This window comes from Tetrao urogallus, assembly GCF_951394365.1.
Source record: "Tetrao urogallus genome assembly, chromosome: 1".
Lineage (NCBI taxonomy): Eukaryota > Metazoa > Chordata > Aves > Galliformes > Phasianidae > Tetrao > Tetrao urogallus.
The window spans coordinates 65,625,306-65,645,474 of record NC_136813.1 but is presented as its reverse complement, the minus strand read 5'-3'; the positions used below and the strand labels follow the sequence as shown (position 1 = coordinate 65,645,474).

General features: G+C 40.9%; 1 protein-coding gene across 1 annotated transcript in view; it reads right to left on the bottom strand.

The window, feature by feature from the left end:
* Nucleotides 1-274: 274 nt before the first annotated feature.
* The window catches only part of LOC306953618 (cohesin subunit SA-2-like), a gene marked incomplete at both ends in the record, with an annotated part of 54,653 nt that continues 34,758 nt past the window's right edge, over nt 275-20,169 (bottom strand). The window contains 18 exons of the mRNA XM_079544580.1: nt 275-398; nt 685-859; nt 1,778-1,968; nt 5,485-5,613; nt 5,713-5,867; nt 7,148-7,249; nt 8,020-8,171; nt 9,682-9,850; nt 10,561-10,653; nt 12,554-12,631; nt 13,518-13,605; nt 14,588-14,664; nt 16,039-16,242; nt 17,238-17,327; nt 17,428-17,520; nt 17,954-18,057; nt 18,897-19,014; nt 19,875-19,983. Of these exons, the coding sequence (XP_079400706.1) occupies nt 275-398; nt 685-859; nt 1,778-1,968; nt 5,485-5,613; nt 5,713-5,867; nt 7,148-7,249; nt 8,020-8,171; nt 9,682-9,850; nt 10,561-10,653; nt 12,554-12,631; nt 13,518-13,605; nt 14,588-14,664; nt 16,039-16,242; nt 17,238-17,327; nt 17,428-17,520; nt 17,954-18,057; nt 18,897-19,014; nt 19,875-19,983 (2,251 nt within the window). The remainder of the gene's footprint in view (nt 399-684; nt 860-1,777; nt 1,969-5,484; nt 5,614-5,712; nt 5,868-7,147; nt 7,250-8,019; nt 8,172-9,681; nt 9,851-10,560; nt 10,654-12,553; nt 12,632-13,517; nt 13,606-14,587; nt 14,665-16,038; nt 16,243-17,237; nt 17,328-17,427; nt 17,521-17,953; nt 18,058-18,896; nt 19,015-19,874; nt 19,984-20,169) is intronic.

The window sequence follows — 20,169 nt, the reverse complement described above, 5'->3', positions numbered from 1 at the left end:
GTCTCTACAAGGTATCAGTAATATGAAGCACTGTAGCAAAGGGCTCCTAATATGGTTTTGAACTGAGACGGGAGATTTAGGTTAGATATAAGGAGGAAGTTTTTCACACAGAGGGTGGTGACACACAGGAACAGGTTGCCCAAGGAGGCTGTGGATGCCCCATCCCTGGAGGCATTCAAGGCCAGGCTGGATGTGGCTGTGGGCAGCCTGGTCTGGTGGCTGGTGACCCTGCACATAGCAGGGGGGTTAAACTAGATGATTGTTGTGGTCCTTTTCAACCCAGGAAAACACAGTCCAAAATTACCTGTTCTGTACCAACCACATCAACATCAACATCTTCACTTGTGTCTTCCACCTGTCCCTCCACTGAGACATCTTCTGTCTCAATCTCATCTTTGCTGGGGTGGGGAAAGAAAAATGAAAACTGTATCTTAAGAAACACTTCAAGAGAGATTTCACATTGCACAAATTTGATTAAGGCAGCTCTGTGACATCAGGGGACAAGTGAGCTAAAGGAGCAAATGTAGAGATTGGTCTGAGGAAACAAAACACACAAGCTGAAGGGCATCGTCTGCACCTTTGCCCACAGAAGGATTACAAAAATCTTAAGGAGAGGCAGTTAGAGAAACTCCAGCTATCGATGCTAGGACAAATGAAGGAGCTTTTAAGACATAAAACTCTCACCTGCATCTCCTCTGCAGCCCTTCTGGACAACGCAGTGGCAAACGTTCCTTCAAGTGCTTCTCTTGAGATCTCAGCCTCTTTCTGCTTCTCCCTGCTGCAGAGCTAAGCTGGGAAGCATGCTCTAAGGCTGCTTCTTGGCTTGCTGCTTCAGTATGGTTGGTTTCAGGCAAAGACCCTGGAAGAGAGAGAGCTATTCTTCAGCTTCACCCTTGGAGGTCACACACTGGACACTTCTGACAGCACTGTCTCTCCCACTACTGGGAAGCAATGGAGGCCAAGCTCAAAGGGAGATCTGGAGCAAAGCATTCATTGATTTCATTTGCCCACTCATCACTTCTGCAATTTAGATTTCTCATCGTGGCCCCAATCTTAAGTGCTATCAGTACCCTTGAGTCCGTATCACCCTCAAGAAAGAAGGGCCTCTGGGACATAAAGAACAAGATTTTTGAAGGTGGACCACTGAAAAAATCTGAGAAAGGATGAGATAAACTTAAGGTCATTCTGGAAAATTCCCTTTCCTGCCCATATTACACAAGCCCAAAGCACGAAGCACTTTTACTGGCAATTGTTTTCATTATGGCTTTACTACATTTAATTAATCCCTAACATAAGCATGCAGGAAATATCTCTTTACAGACTGGAAGTCGATGAGAGCAGCCCACCTAAGTACAATTCTTTGGAATAGAAATAGAAACCTAGTTTAGAAGGCGAGGTTCCCCAGGAATTCAACAAAGGATGATTTGGCCCAGATCATCTGGGGAATCAAACTCTGGAAACACCTCTCATAATCATCTGCAGGGCCTAAAGCAGCAATGCCCTTCATAGCTGAAAGCAATGAACCAAGTCCCAGTAGCACAGACCTCAGTACAGAGAATTCACAGTTATCATGCAAGGTCTCCCAGGCCAACCAACCTTCTCAAAGTCGGTGACCGAGAGACCGTCAGCAACAATAAAGCTGAAGGCAAAAGCCACAGTTCCAACTGGAAAGTCCATAAGCACCCAACAAAATGTGGTACTGCTAATGCAAAGCATGAAGTGCGTTTCAGCTGTGTTTATTTTGTCCCAGCAAATTCAGAACAGTCAGTTTTCATACCGTTAGATAATTTCCTTTTAAAAGACAATGCCTTCGATGTGCCCATGGGAGGCCATTCTCCTGAGCTGCCAAGGACGGAGCTCTCCTCATCGTCATTTGCCAACAGAGAGTTTCTGTATAAAAGCAATGGCTGCCATTTGTCTCGGCTGCAAGGCAGTGGTTCTGCTACATACCTCTGTAAGTAGTCATACCTAGAAAGAAAACAAAAACAAGTGTAAGAATCAGTAAGATCTGTAAGTGTATTTTTTCACTCAATACCTATGCAGGGTATTGCTAGGATGGTATTTTCCTTTGGCTGTCAAAAGGTGCAGACAGAACTGTCAAGGGAGAAAAAAGAAAGAGCATCCCTCTCCTTATTCCTGACAACCACAGGTATCTCTAAAATACGTGAATATTTAAAATGCAAATGCCTTCACATCTTTAGACACAACACTCGATTCCCAGGAATTACAGAACTGCATCAGTCTCCAAAAGGAACTTGCCATGTACGAAGTCACTGCCAATTGCTGCTGCCAGGAGCAGCGTGAACAGAGCAGGGCTCTGAGAGGGCACACCTCTGCTCCTGGTTGCCCTTTTCTGCCCTAAGGACTGCAGCACACAGCAGACCTCAGGTGATGGCAGGTCAAGAAGTGGGGTACTTTTGCCAGGAGTGACTCTTTAGTCAATTATTATTTTAAGTAAACAACGAAAAAAAACAATTTCTCTGTAATATCATACCAAACTCCATCCAATTCTCTTTGTCTAACAACAGCAGCTGACACCTTTATAATCACGACAACAAACAGGCTGCACAAAGCATTGCTTCAAATCCTCCTTCTGCCTGAGTAAACCCACAGACCTGATGCTGGCCCTCCTCCCAAGTGAATAATCACCAAGCTACCACCTCTTCTGGAGCAAAGAGGTTTCCTTCAAACATTCTTTCTGAAAAAATGTCCTTTGTCAGGATGCTTCTGACAAATTCTTTCTGACTTTCTGGCCCAAGGAGGCTGTGGATGCCCCATCCCTGGAGGCATCCAAGGCCAGGCTGGATGTGGCTCTGGGCAGCCTGGTCTGCTAGTTGGCGACCCTGCACAGAGCAGGGGGGCTGAAACCAGATGATCATTGTGGTCCTTTTCAACGCAGGCTGTTCTATGATTCTATGATGATCCATTTCTGTATCATGACAATAGGAAAAGAAAACCAAAGTCTGACTCAGACTGAAACTGGACATTCACTACATTTCAGCTACAGCTCATCACTTGGAAATCAAGCCCAGTGTGGCTAAAACAGACCTCACGTTAGCAAATACCAACAGCGACAGTTTTAACACCAGCCTGTACAGTACATTATTCTTCCTTTGATTAAGAGCGTGGCCTGGAAAATATCAGACATTTCATTTGCTTTGCAAAAACAAAACAGAATTGGTGCCATGAGGAGGTTAGGGTCAGCGCTGACTCCAAAACAATTACAGTCATGGGCCGTGGGGGCGCCGGGAATCAAGAAACTCTGGTGATGGAGTTTGTCAGTTTCAAACAAGCATGTACTGTGACTATTGCTTAGGGGTCTAACCCAACTCCTGTCCGTGCCAATGGAAAGGCTCCTACTGATTCAGCATCAGGCCCTTCGTGCTGCTTGTTATTCAATAACTCATTTCTTGCGTGGCATGGACCAAGCCACAAGTCTGATATTTCACGGCCTGGGCAATTACAGGCAGAGGAGGTTAAAATCGATTTACTTTGCTGGTGTTGAAATTATTCTCCTTTCTAACAAATGCCCATATTCTGCATCCCATCTGTTAAAGGGACGCCCGCATATGTTAATATACAAACCTGGACATCAAACCTATGATTAATAATAAAAATGAAAGTAACCAGATGTTTATTTCTAAAAGTTAATGTTGACCCAAAACATTCCAGCAAGTAATTTATGATGCAGCTAAACCTAAATATTTCTAAGTGGAAATATAATCTCCAGCCCCTGCAAGGCGTTTCGAGCTTCCCAGAATAGAAATCGTTACTCCAGAAAAAATAGCCTGCAAGTATTTCTGGATGAAATGCCAATTTCCCCCTTTGTGATTTTATTGTTTCCCATTTGTTCCCAGCAGCAGTGGGTGGGTCTGAGGCAGTAAGGACTAAAACTCAAGGAGCGTTTCCTGCTCGGTTTTGTACGTCCCACAGAAGTTTTCAATAACTAAACCAACCTGAGCGTATAGAATACCTTCAGGGATATACTTCTGGAATATATCCACTGGTCAAGAAGTTAAACACAGCCACAGGAAAAAAAAATAATAAGGATACGGCCCACATCAATGATGAATTGTTTTGCCCTTGTTTAATTGAAAATGGCACTCCTTGGAGGTAAATGAAATCACGTTTTTCAAAGACGGGTTAACAGAAATCTACTCATTGCACAAGGATCACCACACAGATCTTTCAAATCATGGCAACGTGGACAGAGAGACACTCCAAAACCAATTCTAGCATTTGATCTCAAAGACACTCGCTGAGAAAACTGCATGAACAAAAAGGATAATCCTCAGGTGGTGAGAACTGTCTCACTTGAGACAGTGAGAGCCCTCACTTTAGACTTAGAGGGTTGTAACCAATATATGCCAAAGATTTTTTGGCTCTTTCTGCATTTCATGTTCTAATCACTTTTTTTGTTGTCTGGGTAGCTGGCGATGGGCAATTAATTTCATTTGTCATGCAAAGTAACAGAAAATTTTACATTTTACCACTTCTGACATCTGTTGTATAAAACCTTGTTGAAGACTCCAGTGCAAGTTAACCTCTAATTTCAGACAAAGTGACACAGGAACAAACAAGTTACACAGAACTCAGCAAGATGAACACTGGAGTAATTCACTAAACCATTCAAAAAGGCAGATGTGTCTTAATGCTTCATCTTACTCGCCCACATCATCAAATGTGCTCTCAGAAAAATGGAAATACCTGTTGTATATTTGGAAAGAGGTATTAGAGTGCCCTGTACATAGAGGATTGAAGTGCAGAGACCCAAAATAAGCAGCACTGACCAGAGAAGCAATGACAAAGGTCAAAAATAAGGCAGTTACTTCCCTGCCAAAAATGAGTGCTGTTAAGACAGCCAAAGGCTGTCACACCTCTCTGTTCAGATGCATAAGGCCCTGTAATACCAAAATAATAATACTATTCTTACATTACATTTAAATACATAAACCAATGTACAACACAGAGGGCCACCTGGATCAGTGGCCTACTTCCCTGTAAACAGTTAATTCTCGAGTTTAAATATCTCTGTTACTAATAATCATGTGTATTTCCATTCCATGGAACTCATGATTCAGTCCTGAGCTTGTGGAATTTGATTGTTACAAAGCAGTGATCCAGGTTTTACCTCATTCTCAATATTCTGTTTCCCTTCTCAGAAAAACCTTCTTGCCCCTCCACTAGCAAGCTGCAAATCTCTGCCAGTGTCACTGCCTCAGAACTGCCACACGTGTCACAACCATGCCTGCAAGAGCTCATGAATGGACACTGCACCTTCAAACGTAGGTACTACAAAAGCTACTGCAAAATTCTATGAGTGTCTCTAAAACCAGGAGCTGCAAGGGCAAACTGATTTCAAAAGTTCTCTGAAAAGCCCTTGAGCAACTTCTCTAGCACTCAGTCATTGAAGGTCAAGTACCCTGAGTACACAGACAGACAAAACACAACCTGTGCGTGACAGCAAATGAGATCTTAACTTACACTACTCTTTTGTCAGGCTTTAGCAGCTTATTGGAAAATTCACTGATGATTAACAGAAAGCTTAAGTTAGGAGGCAAGCATTTCCCATCTGTTCCAGTAGCTCCTTGAAAGGCAAATTCAATCCCCTCCCTATTAAAAGAAAACAAAAATTGAGTGAGAATCGAGTAATAATATAAAAAACCTAACAAACTCAGTGGTCATGGATAAAGCCATGCTACAGGCACATACTTGTGTATCATGGCAACAGATTCTCTAGATTTCAGCTGGTCCCAGCCAAACGTTAGCGAAAATCGCCGTGCAAGTTCTTTCATATTTGTGAAGGAAGCAGAAGACAAGTCCACACCAGTACTGCTGTCTTGGCTTGCTGCATGTGTTTGAAACAGCTGCAAAAGAAATCCCAGATCAGCAACCACATGTAATCCTACAGCCAAACAAAGCTTCTGGAGTACACAGAGAGATGCACGCCAAGCAATGCTTAGCTTACACAGACAGAAGCCTTACACAAGAGCAGGTAAGTTATATATTCCAATAGCACACAACTGCAACAAGCACCAGGAAGTCTTTCAAAAAGTGCTGTTCTGACAGATAGGTAAAAAAATAAATGTGTATAAAGAGAATCAATTCCTAAAGGTGATGGCCCCACCGACACCATCTCCTATTGTTGCGTCTCCCAAATCAAGAGGACTATTTGCCTGAGTTTTCAGGGTATCAGAATGCAGATACAGCACAAAAGTTTGGTGGCAACACAAACCAATTCCCAAGAGTGAGACAGTCTCAAAAGCAAGCCTCAAGTCCAATTTCTACATTTCAGTGGTGGTTTTCTTTTTCCCAATACTACATGGGGGGAGCTCACTTCATTCAACCTGTTAACTTTCAAGGTCAAGCAAAGGCCAGAAGCAGTTTGTTGCCTATGTGATACATAAACACAAAGTCCCCACTGTGTCAGCAGAATATATGTAGCCAAATGCTGCTTAGCTTTATCTAGAATCAGATTTCAGGGGCTGGTTTGTAGATCTAAGCCCCTGGCAATGCGTGTGAAATAAGCAAAGCTCAAGTATCAGCAGCCCCTGGGAGGAGCCTGCCCTGTGGCTTACAGCACGACCCCAGGCTAGCAGCAGTTCTGGTCATGGGCAGAGCTGGTAAAAGCAGCTGCTAAAATAGCTGACTGGTCTCATCAGTTAGCAGCTGCAAAGCCCTTCAAAAGAGCTGAGCCCCACTCCCTCCCATGAAAAAATAGTGGAAGTCCTGGAGCTTAGAGCCGGCCAGCCACAAACACATATGTTGTTCTTCAAATTCAGTAGGAATTAAGGTAGTCAGTAAAACACTGAATAATATCCTTAACCTTTGTTAGGGATAAGAGATGTCCACCACGTCCCAAGAAAGGCTTCGTAATCTCAAAGATAACATCAATCTTAACACACTATGCCTTTGAAGATTAAAATCAAAACAAAAATACACATTTTATAACAGGTGCAATGATCTGAAAGGAGTTTAAGATGTGCAAAAACACCTATGAAAAGAAAGCAAGGCCAAGGAAACAATTTCTTCCACCAGGCTTTCTGTTTAATTTGAATAATTATGGCAAAGTAGGCAAAAAATGCTGATATGAATGTAGCTGTCATAAAGAACCCTCCCCACCCTACTGCTTTAATCATAAACTTACCTGCTGCAGACAGAGAATCAGTGTTTTGGCACTCTGAATTTTGTTACTATGCCTTGTCCTGCTTAAGGTTTCTTTAATTATGTCTCCAAAATCACTGTAGGTCTATTAACAGGAATAAAACAAATGAGAATTACAATTTCCTTATCACAGTGCTGGGAATACATAAAATACACAACTGCGTTCATGTCACACAAGTTTATTAAACACTCCCAATATCAGAACATCCAAGTTTTAAAAAAAATATCAAAACTGGACTTCACTATTTCATACACAAAACAAAGGTATGCTCCTTTACGAGCAATGTAAAAAACAGCAACTGTTGTTACAAAAGAACAAAGCCCCCTGAGGAGAGTAACAGAGTTTTATACATCTAACCAGCACTTGCTCAGTGAAGATCAATGTCCATATTCAGGTATTCTACTGTCCTCTTAGTTGACTCAAGGCACTTGCCCACTCTGGGCTGTTCTTAGCCCTCCTGAAACACACCTCAGAGCAGCTGAAGCTCTACCAGCTGAGCACACAAAATCCAGGCCATACGAATGTGAACTGTGTGAGCTGTATGAAGTATGTTGATCACTTCAGCATCAGACACTGCCTAGCCACAGTCTGCTTCTCTGAAATGGCCCTTTGGAGAAACCAAATAGCAGATATTCACACAGATATGCTCTCTACTGAACTTTCAGTCCTTTGTCTGCAGTGATGGCCTCTACAGAGGAAAAATCAAGCAATCTTGCTTGATTTTATAGCCCTTCTGTGATTACACAAGGGTTCTGAGCCATACCACTATTACCCCCATATCTTTCACGAACAGCAGAGTCACTTTCAAGCACTGAAATGCACTGACAGAGAAAGCAACCTTATATAAACATTACCTTCACATAATGCTTATAGATCTCAGCAGCTGCAGTCATCTCCACCACATTATACACTATTAGCTTGCAATATGCCGCAAGAAGACTTCGCTTTTTGTGCAAGTTGTCAAGCTTGCAGCTTTCGTCCTTCCTCTCCTCCTCTTCTGTCAGGCCTAGGGAAACAAAAGCACTGAAGCTCTGTTCTACTACTTTATTCAAGGTAGCTCAATTTTAATGACCATCTTTCATCTGAATAGCACAGACTCAGCTGTTCAGCCAACATGCTAAGCAACAGATGCTGGCGCTCATTTCTGTGTATGTCGGAAAACACAGGTTTTCATTTCCACTTCAAAGTTCGCAGTTGATGACAGTGAAAGTGAGTTATTTGCACCATCTTCTGCTCTGATCTTCATAGGGATTCTCATTTCCACAAGTCAGAATCTCCTTGTATAACAATTCTCACAGCTAGAGAACAGAACCAAACATACTGCCAAATAAAAGGCACAAATACAAAAAAATGGAAGAGACCAGGTGTATTGTAACCACATTTTTTGTTTCTGCTTTCCTTAGAATAACACAGATGCTAGAAAACCAACACTTCAGCAGTCTCACATCACTGTGAATATATTAAGCCTCTTCAACATGGGTTAATTCCTTGCTGGACAACTTGTGGAAAGCAAATACTTTTAAAGTGTCTTCCAGCACAACTATGGAAATGTTTTGGGTGAGCTTCTGCAGCAGGAGAGCTGTGATACACTCCTTACTGCTGGGAATATGATCTACCAAGTGCCAAAAGGCACCAGTCTTCGATCTATGATTCTGATGCACACCATTTCTGTTTCCAGCATCACTGCAGGTCTGAAAACAAACATAAGAGATTGATCAGAAGTACCTGCAAATTTAGAGTTAAAACTGAAATGGACCAGCAGCCAGCTCTGCAAACATTCAAGCTCTACACACCCACAGCATAACAAAGTCACTTGTGCAAGAAGAAATCCGCAGTGGGATGACAGGGAGGCTTCGAGGGAAGAACTTAAAAGCATCACACAAAACAGGTTTGAAACAGATCTCAGAAGGCCATCTAACCCAAAACAGGACAAACTATCAGTTTCCGATCCATAACACTGGCAACTTGAAGCACAATTGACTTCAAAAGTCTCATGAGTAGGATACTACAAACTCCCTGAGTCCATCAGGGATTCTCTTCTAACATTCCTCTAGCTGCAATTTTAGCCCAACGCTTCTTGTATATTCACCGTGACCTGGAATCTTGTGGTGCCTAAACTGAACAGAACTCCATGTGAACAGCTGCTCAGGCCACATCAAAATCCACTAGTCCTTTACTCTGATGGCTTGGTTAGAGTCCGTGCATTGACAGAGTCATGCTGTAACACACTTCAAGGCTTCCCACAGAGATGGCTAACACCATCTCTATCACCAAAGTCAAACCACTCATTCCCAGCCATACGTGCATTACATCAGCCATTTCTAGCTAGAAGTGCATCGGTACTGATTTCCTGTGGTTGATCCACATCAGATACAAACCAGTTAATTTATATTCATTGAACAACATAAAGGGGCCAGAAAAAAAAAAAAAATCAGCCCCCTTTCCAGGTATGTTAAGTGCAACCAACAAATAATAGCAAAAACGGTAGTGTCTCATCAGCAATGAAGATACCTAACCTTTGCTTCCCTCTTCTTCCTCCACAAAAACATGTTCCTGAATAAAGAAAAGCAGTTTCTCCTGAAGTGAAGTACTGGGAAGGTAATCTAGAAGTCCTACTGCTTCTTCATTATTATTTGAATCTTGATGGCTCAAAATCAGCAGCCAGTCACAGAGAATCACGAAGGCCTGCATCGAGCAAACAAAACCAATGAAAGATTTAGAGACCATGTTACTGTTCATGCCAACTCCAACTTGCATCTCCAACAAACACAAAAGGTAAAAATCTGATTTCTGCCCTACTTACTCCTCATAAGCTAAAGATCTCTGTTTTCCCCAGCCTGTGATAAAATGCCATGGCTGAGCCCTTCCCAACCCATACCTCAGGATACAGTATATACAAGTACCACACATGAACATCACCTAAAGATCTTCAAAATCCCCTGGAAAGGAATAAGTACTCTATTACACCATAATCTCTCTTTTTAACATGTGAATCATTGGGCAATTTCTCCAAATGTTTCATCTCTTACGTGATGTTCACAGCAAGGCATTAAAAGCAATGACAGCAACCAGTATAGTGATCAGTCTAATCAGAAAAAAAAGCAATCATCTAAAGGCAAACTGAGTCACTCAGAATCAGGCCTTGATTCAGCAGATTCAAGCAGACATAGCTATATTTGACTAAAGCACTAACTTTTGTAGCATTTTAATTAACATAACTTTAATTTTCATCTCAAATAAATAGTTGAGGGTTGTGTATTTTAAAAAGCTTTTTCTCTCCTAAGAGACAAAAAAATTCAAGAATCAGTAGAAGGAAATGCTGCTATGAAAAGAAAGAAAGGCATTCAAAGAAGGACCGAGCACAAACGTCAGTTAAGTGATATAAGAACACAGACCTTTTCTCTTACATCTTTTTCCTTATGGTGCAGGAAGCACATGCAAATCTCACTGAAACGCCTCAGCTCTCTTCTTAATGCCAAAAGAGCCTTCTAAAAACATATGTAGGGAAAGTGACAAAGCAAAGATTTTAGAGACTGTGTTTCAATAGAGAATTTTAGAACAAACAACAACTGCACTTTTATTTCTGTTACCACTACTCATTTAATAGAGCACAGCTGATGACATTACGAAAGAAGATGAAATCTCACAGAAGCAGCAGCCATGAATTTAAAAACTACATTTTGTTTTCAGGGCCGATAGCTAGAATAAAAGAGTCAGTCCATAAAAATACATACTTCTTGCTCCCACTCTGGTACAGAAAGGTGATAAATAATGGTCTATGTGCATCTGCCACACTTGCTGAGGCTTGAGGTGTTCAGGAAGTCACAAACTTTGATTCTCCACTTGTAGGTTTAGTTGCTCTGATACTGTTTATCCCCTTACACAGCCCTCCAAAGCAACTACAAGGTATGCAGAATGTACTTCAGCTTATCCTTATGAAGCAGTGACAATGATTTCCACTTTACAGACAGGAGTGGAGTCATTCAAATTCTAATCCATCCCACCTAACTTTCCACACCCAGCATATGAGCTGCCTTCTGGAGTTGCTCTTCTCTTTCCTTCTACTGACTTCAGAGAGAACTCAGTTTAACTACGCTGCTAACTTTGCCCCTCACAGAATCTCTATTACTTAAGACAGTGTACTTGATTTGCCCACAGCTACATAAGACTTTCTGATCTTTCTCCAGATCCCAGCTGCTGCACTGCACTGAGCTTGGAACAATCAACAGAAGAGGAATGCTCTAACACCAGGCCTGGCTCTAGTGCTATGCAAGTATATCTTAATAAGAAGGGGGATCCATCCCAGAGCCTACTAAGAAAAAACAGAAGGGGAGGCAAAACATTGCCTTAACCCCATTAGAGGGAAGAAACAGTCCTGGGGCTGCTGCCCAGGAAACATTCTTTTTTGCTCTTGGAACTTCCCTCTCTGCCAACAACCAGATTTGGTCCTGCAGAGTGGGCCGTAACACTGTGCTTCCAATCAAAATCTACTCCCATAATAAAAGGCCAACTTAAAAATGGTCCTGCCCCATTATCAGGCAAGCTAGTAGTGTCTGGATTGGAAGGCAGAACATACTAGAGCAGCGAGATGCAGACATCCACTCAGGAATGGAATGGGACAGGAATAGATAGTGAATCAGTCACCGAACGGGGTAACCTCCCAGCTAGCATTTCTCACTCAAAACAAATGCTCCTGTCACTGTCCCATGCTGTACGCACACGAACACCAGAAGGAAGGGGACAGAATAACTGAAACTGCAACACTCAGGGTAGTCAGGAGAAACTACACAGGTATGCATTCGTATATCAATCTAAGCAAAAAAGAGTCTTCCTCCCTGTGTGTCTTAAACTAGAATGTCTTCTGGAGTATCTGGCAGTGTCTGACACTATGTAAAACCAAGTGGGAAGGTAAGTAGTTCACTGAAGAAATTAGGTTGAAATTTTGAAGAAAGTGGTATGTCACATTATATATAAGTAAAACAAGAGAATAAAAATAAAGCAAAGCAACAGAGCTTTCTGGAGTTTTCACTGAATATCCTTCGTCGCTTAAAAAAAGAGAACAACAAAGTGCTTGGCAGTAGAACAAGTTCCTTATCTCCATTAAGCACTAGGAATTCACTGCACATGTTCTGCAGTAAAAATAGAGGCGTACTGTTGTTCATTTATTCTCTTGCACACTGAAAAGTCATAAGAACTTGAAAAACAATAGGAAAAAGAGGAGAGGAGTAGAGTTGGGGAGAGAAAGGAAAGGAAGGGAAAGGAGAGGATATTGTCAGAGAGAGAAGGAGAATGCTCCAGCTCAGTTTGGTTTCCTCAAGAAAATGCATATTTGAGAATAGAAAAACATCTTCAATTTCTAGAAGCACAAAATGATGTGGAAGGGCCAACCTTAGCAGAATTTTCTGCAGCTGCAGCTAGTTGCCACAGGAGAGAAAAATATGTGCACTGGAAAGCTGGCAGGATCACCTGCAAATAAAAACATATATATTTATTTACAAGAAAAACTTGCCAGCAAGAAGCATGGCATTCTGATTGCTGCTTGCACAACCACTCCTGCACTGTAAATATCTAGATCTTCAACATAAACTCAATAGGTTTATACACAAGTAAACATTATCTACTGAGAAACTTCATTACTAAAATGCTGCTTTTGAATACCTCTGACACCCTTATGGGCTCAGCGGAATACAACCACGTACCACAGGGAGTAGTATAACCACATAACAGAGGCTAACTTTACTTAGCTTTTAGGATTTCTCTGCAGTCTTTGGTGAAAGGCAGATTCCTTCAGAGGGCAATTTGGAGCAGAAGACAAACATATGTGCTCTGATGCTCCATTTAAAGGAGTCTACCTTCACACACTGGCTGCAGAGTCTTGTTCTCTGGTTGACTCTTCGCCAAATAATTCCCAATTCTCTTTTGAAAATGGGGTCTGATCAACATCTACAAGTGCTAGGAGTACTTCACCTTGTAATTCCATATTATACCTCTGTCTTTGCACAGCCAATGTTTGAGTTGAGGCAACCAGACAAACAAAAGGCTGCAGTTGAGACAAGTAATTACAAACTCTTCTCACTGAGTGTCAATTTGCAATCAACAGGTACAAGGTATTCCAATGTCCGATTTCGTGCAAACCAGAAGAGGACCCTCCCAGTCCCAACTATTCCATATAATGTCTTATATTAATTGATTCCAACCACTTTACACCAAAGCCTCAGTTTCCCAGACTGAGACAAGGAAACAGTACCTTTCTGTCTCATACAATGCTGATATATAGCATTATTTAATATTTTCTAATTGTCCGGCTTTCAGCAACTCGAAGTTCTTTTAATGTTAAGTATCAGCAACTCACCAGAACAGACAAACTCCCATGTTCCATTTCAAACTGCAGTAACTTCAAAGTCTTGTCGTACAAATTCCACTTGGTGAGATCATGGGCACTGCAAGTGGAATAAAAGAAAACAACGATGACGTGCTAATCAAGAACTGAAATCTCATCTGACCAAATAGGTTAAGTGAATCCTACTTTTGCCTTCATCTGGTGTACAGCAGTAACCTTAGATAACTAATTACTAAATGTCAGGGGGAAGGAAATTAAGCTTTTCACGGCCAACTGCTGCAACCTTCAGTCTGAAGCTTTACAGTCTGCATTCCTGCAACAAAACTGCAGTCTCTGTGAGGAAAAAAAAAAAAAAAGCTTGCTTATATTCCTGTTCCTGAGCAATCCATTCAATAAGTTCTCAAGAAGATTGAACAAAAAATTCCTTCATAGAAACTTTAGAAGAGTGTTTCTTATATTCACAGGTGTTTGCAGCTCAACGTAAGCTTTGCTTTGAATAACCAGAGTAGCACTAGCATGGATTAGCAAAGGACACATGAAGCAGAAGGCCATTTCCCCAACTCTGTACTACCTTGTACGATAATTTACTTGGTGAACAACTCCTAGAGAAACAATCTTTTGAGAAAATCACGTTCTTACAAAAAATCAAATGAATCAAAACAAAAACAGACTGCATTTGCTGAGAGACAGCACTCACTGCACCTTCTTCAGACTGACCACCAGTGCTGACCATAAGGCAGTGCAACAGCATCCTGTTAGGAGGGAGGCACCACAATGACCCAGCTGAGAGAAGCTCTGTGTCCACTCTGACATCTCAACTCTATAACACACTCTTCTTAGCCCCAAATAGGGCTGATGCTCCGTTGTCAGTAACAAAACAAAACAAAAAAATCCATAAGCCAAGACTACAGCTCTGTTCAGCAAAAACTAAACCCCATGACGTCTCTCATAGGAACCATTTTCCTTCCCTTGTGAAAATCTTACTAAACCCAACCAGTGTGAACAATTCTCACTTGGCATCTGATAAAGCAACATTTAAGTATATGGCAAAATAAAACAGCATTATGTAAATAAAATCTCACTTATGAAAAGCTGCTATTCTTCTCAAAGCAGAGTGCATCTGGGAAATTTCTCCGGCATCCATACAAAATGCTTCTTCCTAAATTTTGCAGGTTTGGGAAAGAGAAAGGAATTAGTCAGCACAGGGCAAAGTAACTGCTATGCTCTTCCCAACCAACCCAAAGGCTTGAATTACTCTCCTCCAGCTCTCCCCAGTCCTTACACCTTCCACCATACTACTTATGCCTTCCTCTACAGTACAAAGAAAGCAGTGTGTAGTCTGCACAGAAATGTTGTAAGTGTCTCTATTGCTACTGAATCCACAGCAGCCTCTCTAAACTACAGCACTGCTAACAATGTAAAACTAGCAATTAGGCTAACACAGAAGTGCTAAACTTCACATCGGTTGCTAGGTATCTCTGGAAAGCTAACTGTTCACGTGGTGCTGTGATCTGGTTGCTTCCAGCTGCCAGATCACATTCAAAGATAGCTAAAAATACATTAAATACTTTCCCATAGATGCAATTGCTGCAGTTTCCACAAGGATGCTACGTGATTATGGAAGATGGTATATGCAACCAAGAATTAGAAGGGAGGGGTCGCAGGAGAAAAATCTCTTTATTTAGATATGGATTACACTATGAAGGAGTTGAGGAATCCCCTGGTCTAGCACTGATGTTATTTCTCATAAGTACACATTATCCCACATTGACACAGATATCTATTTAAGGCCAACAAAATAAATCCAATCTGAGGTTAGGGAATTTTTTGGCTTGACACATTTTACAATATTCCAGGGTCCAATAAAAACCTGCCAGTGTTAACTCTCATTCCACGGCACGACACCTGTTCGTGACGGCACAGTTGATCAGATCAGCTGCGGGCTTCTGTTGTTCATTTCAGCCAGCAAGCTATTCATATCACAACCAGCTGTTTCTGCTTTTTAGAACTAAAGAAGAACTTTGAGGGAGACTCTGCAGTCCTCCTTCGAGGGGAAAGTCATCATTTCAGAGACCCCAGTGCTATGCAATCAGCATTACTAATTTTTTTTCTCCTACAGTCAAAGTCACACCATGAAGGGCATCTTGCATACAGTCCAATATGAAGAAATACAGAAATGTACCACTTGGAGAACAGCCTCATCACCTTAGATCTCTGATACTTCTTAGCTGATCTTATACAATGCATCTTTGGCATTGTAATTCTACATTTGTGGAACCCACTTCCAGAACACCCAGAAGACATAAAGTGCCCTGCTGCTGCTGTGGACTACCTCATGTATTATTTTCACTCTACTCCTGCTAGTACACTCACTTAAGAAAACACAAATCATCAGTTTTTTTAGAAGAGCAAATCCACCTTTGAAAGCTCTGTTCCACTCAAAACAGCAGGCAAAGAATAATCCTCTTTGTTTTTCCCTCTTCTGTTTTCACATGGAAACAGTCTGCTTATCTCCACAATGAGTCACACTCACCTTCTGCCAGAAGCCATCTAGTAGCTGGTTAAGCTGTCCCATCAACTCATCTATCAGCTGAGCGCGGGCACAATCCACCTTGCTGTAGATAGCCATTTTTTCACTGCAGAGGATATAGTAAGTCCTGGAGGAAGCCTCGAGGACAGACAAGTCAGAGTGTTTGGCCACAATGCCTTTTATCTCACTCAGCAAAGCATCCAAATGCTGCAAGTGACAAAACGGGTATTAGAGGTAAAATGTACCTAAAACCACTTAAACTTCAGATATATTTCACTTGGTCCATGAATCTCTCTCTATAGGTTATACAACCAGCATGAAATAAACACCAGTCTAAGGACCAGAGGGGTAGGACCAGTGGATACCAATGGGTTTGTAGCTCTTTTTCATTATTACTGTCTCTAAATCTTCCTAAAAATGAAGTAGCTGTTTACTATAATAAACTTTTAAGTTTACTATAATAACTGAGACAACAGGAGTGAATAAAAATGTCTTTCCAAAGGAAAGGAGTGTCTCCAAACAACAGAAGTTGTCTCCTCTGGTAGCAGAGGATGGAGGCTGTTTCAGATCAAGTGAAGATCAGCAAGTGATTTTCACCCTTATGGAGAAGAGGGAACTTGTACTGTGCCACTGATTTTCTTCCAGCTAACATTTTGTGCTGAAAGTAAGTTAATCTTACCTCTCTGCAAACATCGTTGCTTAAGAATACTTTAAACCATTTCAAGGATTTCATCTATCCGTTTCTGACCATCCCTTTCCCATCAGCAGTTATACTATCTCTATTCTTATCTTTCAGTTACTACCATCCCCTAGCAGCTGGGAGTCAGCTTTCAAGGAGCGTGAAACCTATTCTGTAGTAAACTCCTGGAAGAGGCCAGCTTAGCCACACAGGATAACCCACCCTCTTTCTATCCAACATTGAAAAACCCCAGGGCAGGCCTATCAGATGAAACCAAAAACTACCACCCCACTGGAGCCAGTCACAGCACATCTGATGATGCTGACAATTGACAAGCACAAGGCTCTTCTCTGGCAGCCCTAAATTGAGAAGTAAAGCCTGAATAAGACCACTTTCCTCAAGGTATGAGGCCATTTATTTCTGTTTCAACAGGCTCATATTTGTTCCAAGTCACACAAAACTCTGTGTACCATCATAAAATTAGCACACTGCACATGCACCGACTATCTCAATTCCTATTCACCTTCTCTAGATGTCCTGTACTGTAAACATCTAGATCGTAATACTGTGGAATCTGCAGAAGATTTGCCACTTTTTGTGCATCTGTTGAATACTGCAGAGAAAAAAAAAAGAAAAAAAAAACAGGATATGAGTGCACTGCAGGAATTTTAATGAAATATTCGACATGCATTCACAGAGCAGCTGTTAGTTACCTTTGCCAAGAGCTGAGGAAGCACCATAATAAAATGTTCAGTAATTTTGGTACAATCTTCTGATTGTATTTTCTTCTCTTTTACTGACAGAATCTGCAGACAAAGCATTTTGTTTCAATTATAAAGTCTCTTAGATCTGAGTGGAATTTTACATGTAATCCAAGGTTAACTTAGATGCCTTTATCTAAACCAAATGAAGCCCGTATAAAGATACTATTCCATGGAGACAACCAGATGCTTTTTGATTTTCTTGTTAACCTTAAATTAGATGCAAATCACTGGACAACTATACTGCGTGGATAAAATGTTCACCATTTGTCAATAACTTACTTCATATGGCTTTTACCTAATGCTCATCCCCTTCAACATCCACCACTAATAAGACCTACATGTCAACAGACAACGTGCCATTTCATAAAAATAAGCCATTTAATTCCTAGAGATATAGGAATATGCTATCTGGCAAAGCACATAAGGCAAAATAAAAGTGATCAAAGCACAGTGAATGAGAATAAGATGCACTGACTTTTTTGGCTGCACCTCTGCCCACTGGAGGATGACCTTCAGCTGCTTCTCTAACCGTTGCGAGGATAATTTCGATGAGAACACTTTCCTGAGCATCATTCAGCACTGTAAATAAATCAGTCTCCTTTCAGCATCACACAAAAGCAAAACAAAGATGCATCAACAGCTAATGAAAAACCTACCCATTTATCTGAATAACTGCAGAAAGACACTACAGAAAGATGCTGCTAAATAAACATTTCAAGAGTGTTTGATTTAATTTGAAGAAAATTATTTTCTACCTTTAGTGAACACAGCAGCAATTATTTGTCCCCTAAGAAAACTTCCTAACAATATATCAACAACACACACGGCTTCACTAAGGCTTACCCTTGCTGACTACTGTCTCATTTAGTACAAGCCTGCTTCTTTGAGCTTCAAAATGCTTCAAGTTATTGGGTCTGCAAACTTGAATTGCAGACACACAACTGCCTCCTGTTCTACTAAAACAACTATGATTTAAGTTCACTTTAAAACATTTTTAACAAAACTCTAGCTCTTTAACGTGTAAGATGTCAACGAACTCAACACATTGTCCTTTTCCTCTCCAGGCATGAATAGTAGCCCAAAAATACTGTGCTTCAATCTCTTAATATTTTTAGATTCTCATCTTTTGGGCAAACAAATGAAAGAAGTGAATGCTACTTGAGCTTGTTTATACAAGTATTCTTGCAAAGCTTCTAAACTAATGCTACATAAATACAGAACACTAAATAAAACAACTATGTTGTTACAAGTATCACATTGGCAGGGCACTGAGTCACATCTGCTTCGTGGCTCTTGGGGGCCACGATCCGGGATCAAAGAGCACTACAACATGGAATGGTACTAAGCTAGCTGAAGCAAAGTTCAAAAACAACATCAAGAGATTAATTTGGACAAAGATAACCTCTTTGCTCACCCACCTTTTCCATCTCCTTCACCATCTTTTAACAGAAGAGTGGTCATGCATTCCCAGTCCTTCAGGAATTTGCCTGCCCAGTCCCACAAGCTGTCTATGAGGTATGCAACATGTTTGTGTAGCTAGGGATTAAAAATACAAGCTTATAGAAGCATCAGTAAAAGAAACAGAAGGTTCATATGTTCCTCTCCTCTTTTTTCCAATTACAAAGTTGTCATTCAAACATACATTTACACACAGTATTCCAACATATTTAGTCTGAGGCTAATCGGCATTTAAACAACATCATTAGTCTATTACAAAGCAAGTAAGCAGGGAAAAAAGCAGAAAAAGCAGGAAAAAAGCTGTTCTTTTTCTCTGATTTCAGTATGTTTCCTTTGTAATTTAAATAACCTCTAAAACTAGTTTCCATATTGCTTTTATATTGCTGTTAATAACAAAAAATCCAACCTTGGGACAACAAAGTTGATGACAAATAAGTTGATAATTTAGATAATTATGTCTGAAATTCTTTACACATATATGTAAAATGGCTGTGCCTCAGACACTTTGACCAGACACCTGTCTACACCACTGCAAAAGCTAAATAGTAAAGCACAGCACTTAATCTGATAAAATTTCAGAAACACCACTTCACTCTGAGCGCAGAGCCACGGTACAGCAACCCCCATCTACCTGCACTAAGATGCAGACATGTACCAAAACCCGTTCACATGGTGACATTAGTCCTTTAAGTTGCTTTCAGAAGCTGCTTCATCTTTGATTCTCTTCATTAGCATAGCTATAAATCAGCCTTAAAACAATAGAACAGAAACACTCAATTCTGTCTTCATTAACAACTCATCCTAGAGAGTGAGAACATCCCAAATACCAACATTACAGAGATCACAACTAGAAATACTCTCCAAATGGAAGCCAGTACTTGATTTAACATGCATCACTGGATTGAAAAGGTTTATATTGCAGGGGCTGTTCTCCTCACCTCACTCTCCAGGAAAAAACGTATTAATCTTTTCAGCTGGTCAGTCTTTGCTCCAACCTTCTTTTCTCCTTTGCACAAAACTTCTTCACCTCCCTCATGACTAAGCAGCCTGCCAACAGAAAAGGAAGCCAATTCAGTTCTGCCACATTCCCTTTATGCTCGTTTGCCAATACAACACAAATTCTTTCAAGAGCCCCATGACTGTATTTTTTCTAAATACATACTTACTCTAAATCATATTAGACTTTCTTAGGAGATGAAAGGAAAAGAGATTAGATTGCTTTCCATTATGAGA